At 45.7% G+C, this 6446-nt stretch overlaps 1 protein-coding gene across 1 annotated transcript; it reads left to right on the top strand.

Moving 5' to 3' along the window:
• The first annotated feature begins 5135 nt into the window (after nucleotides 1-5135).
• On the top strand, nucleotides 5136-6074 carry LOC120989875 (olfactory receptor 11A1-like). Its single transcript, XM_040418256.1, has one exon. It carries the CDS (start codon nucleotides 5139-5141, stop codon nucleotides 6072-6074), a length of 936 nt encoding a protein of 311 aa, XP_040274190.1. The 5' UTR covers nucleotides 5136-5138.
• The last annotated feature ends 372 nt before the right edge of the window (nucleotides 6075-6446 follow it).

Raw genomic sequence — 6446 nt, forward strand, 5'->3', positions numbered from 1 at the left:
CGTATAGCGGAGAGGCGGTTCTTTTTTCCGCACCAGTAGAAAGCCGACGAGTGATTGAGTTAGAAATGGGGAGGTGTTTGATTTTAGATGTCCTCATGAAGGGTCAAGAGCTTCGCCTAATAAACATCTATGGTCCCCAAACCAGGTGGGATCGGAAGCATCTCTATGAGGATCAAACCTTTTCTTTTTACGAGTCGGCAGGTGGTCGAGACCGGGGAGGCGCCAGAGACCGGCTGGCTTATGATAGTGTATCCCTGAATAGCATAGCTAGCGAGGCTCGCCTGGTGGATGTCCACATTAGGCACACGCCAGGTCACGTTGGTTTCACTTATTATAGAGGTAGTCAGATTAGGTCTAGAATAGACAGGTTTTATTTATAGGAAGAGACTACTTTTTCACCTTTAGAGGTGGTAGAGGTGGAATTCTCCAATCACTGTATGATTATGTTCTCTTTGAATGTTGCAGAATCCCCCCAAATGGGAAGAGGCTATTGGAAGCTAAATTCGGCCCTCCTGGAGGAAGCAGAGGTGAGACAATCCTTTGAGGACTTCCTTCAGAGTAAGGTAGAGTTGCTGGATCTTTGTGACACTAAGTCAGAGTGGTGGGAGATATTCAAAGATCGGGTGGCAAAATTCTTCCGCCAGCTCTCGAGCCTCAGGTCCCTGGACAGGTACTGCTTGTATCAGGGTCTGAGGAGGAAACTCGAACAATTGGTCTCGACTGGAGGTAGCCGAGAGGATATCTCCAGGGTGAAATCTTTGCTTAAGAGGTGCCAGTACGATAGGCACACATCTTTGGTTTTTGAGAGGGATTTCTGGAAGTACAGCTTGCCCGACCCTTACAGAAACTATAAGATGTCAGTGAAAAGTAAGTTGGTGATGGGACTGGTCGATGGTACGGGATCTCTGGATAGGTCCAGATCAGGGATCTTGGAAATCGTCAAGTCCTTCTACTCGCCTCTGGAGGAAGAAGGATCTGAATCAGGACAGGATTTCTGCTTTCCTGGCTGAAACCATCCCTGAGTCAAGAGTAGACCGCTCTCTTGGCGTTTTGATAGAAGAAATCAGTGAAGAGTAAGTAATCGGTTGGGCCCCGGCTCCTTTCGGAGACCCAACATTGCTCGGTTCCAGGCCGAAGCACGTTTAGTGCTGTGCTCGGTGTCCGAGAGGCAGTGGAACGGAGTAGGGCAGGTAACTGGAAGACGTACATGCTGGCCTTAGATCAGGCAAAGGCTTTTGATCTGGTTAACCACGAGTACCTCTGGGCAGTCCTTCTGAAATATGGCCTGCCGGGAGGGTTTGTTGATTGGTTAAAGATCTTCTATGCAGGGGCAGAGAGTTTCCCGCTGGTGAACGGTTGTTCTGGCAGCCCTTTTGAGGTTGGGTCTGGAGTCCGCCAGGGTTGTCCATTGAGCCCGCTCTTATACGTGTTTGCGATTGATCCTTTTATTAGGAGGATTGATTTAGGACCGTTAATGGGAGTCAGGATAAGTCTGGAGGAGCCAGAAGCCACTCTGAGAGTGGTTGCATATGCCGATGACGTCACTGTTTTCGTGTCCTCGGGAGGGGAGGCGGAATACGTGATGTCGGAGGTAGAACGCTACTCGGAAGTCTCCGGGTCCGTGATTAACCGGTGATAGGTGTGAGAGTCTCTGGCTCCAGCCCCAGTCGTCAGCCAAAGTCCTAGGCGTTCAATTCGGCCAGAAGGATTATCCCACCCAAAATTGGGACAGCAGGCTCGCGATCGCCGCTCAGAAGGTTGACAAGTGGAAGGGTTGGTCTTTGACCCTCAGGGAAAGGGTGAACCTGATCAAGACTTACCTTGGATGTTTACGTTAGGCTAGGTTTCATTTTCTCCTTTTTTAGTAGGTATGAATGAGATAGTATGCATGTAGCTGGGCCAGTAGGGTAAGTGTATATACTTTATACCTTGTTTGGAAAATTTTATGGCAAAGTTTTTGTATTTTTGTATAAAAATTATAAAAGAGTTCATCAGTATCTGCTCTTATTCTGCAATGTGTAGGAAGGCGCAGGGGTCCGTCATTGACGGAAGGTACGTGTCACCGAGGTTCCTGGCCTCAGTGAGATAGGAAGCGGTTATTTTGTGTGTCAGCCGCAGCTAGTGCTCGCTGACACTGTTTTACTTAGTTGGTAAAGCCGATCCGGGCTGGTTCTTATTGGGAGCAGCCAAAGAGCAGGGTGGGTGGCTGTTCCCCACGTCCAGGCCAGGTTTTGGGCTAGGGTTTAAAAGCACAGCCAGCAGCTCAGCTAGGTGTGGTATGAACCTCCAGGGGTCAGTGGAACTCTGTGTTTTGGGAGCTGAGGAGTTCTGCCATACTACAAGGCTGAGAGCTGCATGAGAGCTGCCAGCTGGAAGCTAGGCGCCCTAAAGCCTGCTGTGGACTGCCAGGTGACATGTTTTTGAGTTCTGTGGACTTTTGTTGTGTGAATTAACACGAGGATTCCTGCGGTGTGCATTAACACCAGGGTCCTGCCAAGTATTGTGTTTCCTTTCTGCCTTTTTGTGTGAATAAACACTGAACTTTTGCCTTTCAACCGTGGTTTTGCCTCTGTATTGCGTCCGCTTACCCTGCCTACCAGAGAAAATCCCTACAGTATATATACACTGCACAGTGTATGCTGCTTTTGTGAACCCGTGCACTGCTAGTGTGTTCCTTACTGGTAGTCTCCCGAGTAGCAGACGGTGTACGCCTCCAGTGTTTGGATGCAGATTTCCCACTGCTGTCTTACGAGCATGCTGCCACACTCGCCCCCTGATGATGACGATGCCCCCTCTTAATCCAGCCTTCATGTGCCATCATCATCATCTACGTCTGTTTGGTTGTCACTTGTGTCACCCTCACCTGTCTCTTGCTCATGTCCTTGACCTCTCGCAACATCATCGGTAGTTGCACGCATAGAGGAGTCTGCAACGAACCTCTCTTCCAAGTCTGCACTGGCCTATAACTGCTGACTATCCTCACAAAGCTCATCCTCACTGAAAAATGGATCAGAGCCAGCGGCATACATTACTTGGCTAGCAGAAGGAGCAGCAAAAGCAAGAGGCAGGTTCAGGACAGACGAGGGCATAGATGCAGTTCATGGACCATGCCAACTAAGCGTGGTGTCAGAGGAACCTGCATCTGTTGTCACTTGAGATGATGTTGAAGAACAAGTCAATCTTTCCAATACAGCTGGATTGTTGGTGAAAACACGACCGCTGGATGATAGTGGCAGCTCTGGCCTGTTGCTGCGGCCGCTGCTACAACCATCCCTTCTGCTGCTACTTGTGCCGGCTGCAGCAACATTTTTGCCACTGCCCGTTCCTTTTGGAGGGCAACTGCCTGTTGGCCATAGTGTACAGTAACTGTGTCAGTAATGTAATGGAACAAACTAAGAATATTGCAACAGTTCAAGAAGATGCACACGGCAATATGTTAGACTGCCCTTTAATACTGAGGCCCAGTAAATCTGTGTATAAACTAACAGATTAACTGGGAAGGTGGCAGCAGTTCAACAAGATGCACAGGATGATTACATTGAGCCTGCGCTGTCCCTGCTCTCTCCCTATGAGCTCCCTACAGTCTCTAAAAACTCTCCCTATGAACTCTCTGCACTGTCCCTGCATTCTCCCTATCCCATATACTGTTATTAAAAGCTTTCTAAAACACTGGGGGAGATTTATCAAACTGGTGTAAAGTAGAACTGGCTTAGTTGTCCATAGCAACCAATCAGATTCTGCCTTTCGTTTTCCAATGGAGCTGTGGAAAATGAAAGGTAGAATCTGATTGGTTGTTATCTTTATCTTGTAACATGTGTGACAGCAGCCTTAGATTGTAAACACGCTTGGTATTTTGTAGCGTTTTTGCGATTACGTTTTTTGCACTTTTTGGTGCAGTTTTTGGCTCCAGATGTTAGCTGAAACTTCAGGGCAGATAAATGTTTTTTGTTTTCTTCGTTTTGCCCAGTGGTATTTTCTATTTTTTTTTCTTCTGTAAATTGTGCCATTTTAATCTGCCTGGCACATTTTTATTTTATTTTTTTAAACAAAAGCAGCATCCATACATCAGTTATGAAAAAAAGAAAAAAACACACACACGTGATTACACAAACGAAGGCATTTTATCATGAACTGCTGCAGTTTTGTGTTGCTGTTTTCGGGCAGGCAGCAACTGCAGGTGAAAAGTTTGCTGGAGAAAGATTCACCAAATTTATAAGGCGCTAAGAGCGTCAGTAGATTTGAAGGGGTTGTGCTGTTTTTTACAGACCACACAGCATGGCCAGACTTGCAATGGCCATCATACTTATCCTATCCTTGCAGCTGGGTTCTGGCTCCATTGCTTCACTTCCAGCTCTAAAGGTCCCGGGTGTCCCTATGTCAACATGAAGTTGGATGTGGGGCAAATGACCACTGCAGCCAATCACTGGCCACAGTTCTCACGTTACTCACATGAGGAGTTCCGCATGGGTGACGCATCTACACTGTGGCCAGTTGTTGGCTACAGCAGTCACGAGTCCCTTGTCAAACCAGATGACTAGAACCTTTGAGGCCAGCAGGGCAGCGATGGAGTCAGAACCTAGCAGTGGGGTTCAGGTAAGTATTATCACCACCTTGGGTCTGCTTTCCAGAAGTTGCCCTGGTATCCAGCTTGTTTACACACTATGCTGCCAATACTCTGAACCAGGATCATAAGGCTGTAACTTGTCCTCTCATTACTCTCATTTTCCACTCTGGCTGTATTGGTATTTTGACTGTGACTAAGCTGGTTTCTTCACACAGGTGGACATGCTTCTATGCCTACTTCTTTCCAGTGCTGAATCTCCTTTCCTGACACCTAGACCAATGATCTAGAAACCTTCTGCTGCAGTTAAATCTTACATTAGCATCTCTTTATGTTACAGGCCTCATGTAGATGACAAAACAGAGCCAGAAAAGCGCCTTTGTATGGTACCTCTCCATGGCTACCTGAATCCAAAAGAAACAAAATCAGTGCACTTCCAGATGAAATGGGAGGTTCATACACCTCCTTATCATGTCATGTCCTTAACGAATGGAAGATTTATGACGTTATTACATATCTTTGTGCGTGAAAAATTAGAGATATCAGAAAGATCATGTAAACCAACCGGCTCATTAAAATGAGTGTCACTAACGAGACCAGAATCTTAGAAGTCCTACTTCGTGGATTTCACAACATTCCAAATCTGAAAATTCTCCTTTTTTTGCTTGTTCTTTTCATTTACATTTTGATCTTAACAGGAAACCTCTTGATAATTTCTTTAGTGACAATTGACCATCGTCTCCGCACTCCCATGTATTTTTTTCTCAGGTTTCTTTCCTCTTTTGAAATACTAGCAACCACCAACATTGTGCCAAAAATGCTCTCTGTCATCATCAGAGAAGGTGACACGATTTCATTTACTGCCTGTTTGATACAATTCTATATCTTCTCTGCATCAACCAATTCTGAATGCTTTCTGCTCACTGTCATGTCTTATGACCGCTACTTGGCCATATGCAACCCCTTGAGATACATCTCCATCATGGACCTCCAACTCCAGCTTAACCTTGTCTGTTGGCCTTGGCTCATAGGATTTCTCATAACTTTAATTATTACAATTCTAGTTTATAACTTGCATTTCTGTGGACCTAATGTCATCGACCATTTCTTCTGTGATCTATCCCCCCTACTAGAACTTTCCTGCTCTGAAACATCTGTGGTGGAGACCCAGGCTGTCCTGTTTTCTGTTCCCGTCATTCTTCTTCCATTTATCTTCATCATGGCCACCTACATCTTAATATCTTTTTCCATTAGCAGGATATCTTCAGCTGCGGGAAGGAAGAAGGCCTTTTCCATCTGTAGTTCCCACCTGGTTTTGGTTTGCACATATTATGGGACTTTGATAAGTGTTTATTTGTTTCCTTTGAGAGACAAATCGACAAATGTGAGCAAAGTGACTTCCTTGTTATATATCATAGTAACCCCCCTGCTAAACCCAATCATGTATTGTCTACGGAACAAGGAGATTCAAGCAGCTCTACACAAATACTTAGGTACATATTTGAAAAGGTAGAAACAACACCATACAATGTGGGACCTTACATGTGTCAGATCACAAGGAACAAGAGAATAAACAAGTGCATATCCCGCTCAAGGCTGCTCCTGCAGAGGTGGTTTCTATTACATGGATACCCCCCCCCCCCCCCCCCCCCGAGTCTAGGCTCCAGTTAGGACCAATGTTTGAAAGAAGATCCAGAAAATGTTGAAACAAACCTTCTCTTTATTGCCATCCACAGTATTAAAAAAACATAGTGGCATAAACTACACCAACCCCAAGAAAACAGCTTACCCGTTTCAAACCCTACATGCGTCATAGCGAAAAACAATAATTTTGGCTACACATATATAAGCCCCTTTGACACCAGATTCCAATTAATACTGAGCA

The sequence above is a fragment of the Bufo bufo genome, chromosome 1 (assembly GCF_905171765.1).
Source record: "Bufo bufo chromosome 1, aBufBuf1.1, whole genome shotgun sequence".
Classification (NCBI taxonomy): domain Eukaryota; kingdom Metazoa; phylum Chordata; class Amphibia; order Anura; family Bufonidae; genus Bufo; species Bufo bufo.

Excerpts from the sequence above, each read along its gene's own strand:
- LOC120989875 (XM_040418256.1), top strand. The coding sequence starts at position 5,139 with ATGAGTGTCACTAACGAGACCAGAATCTTAGAAGTCCTACTTCGTGGA.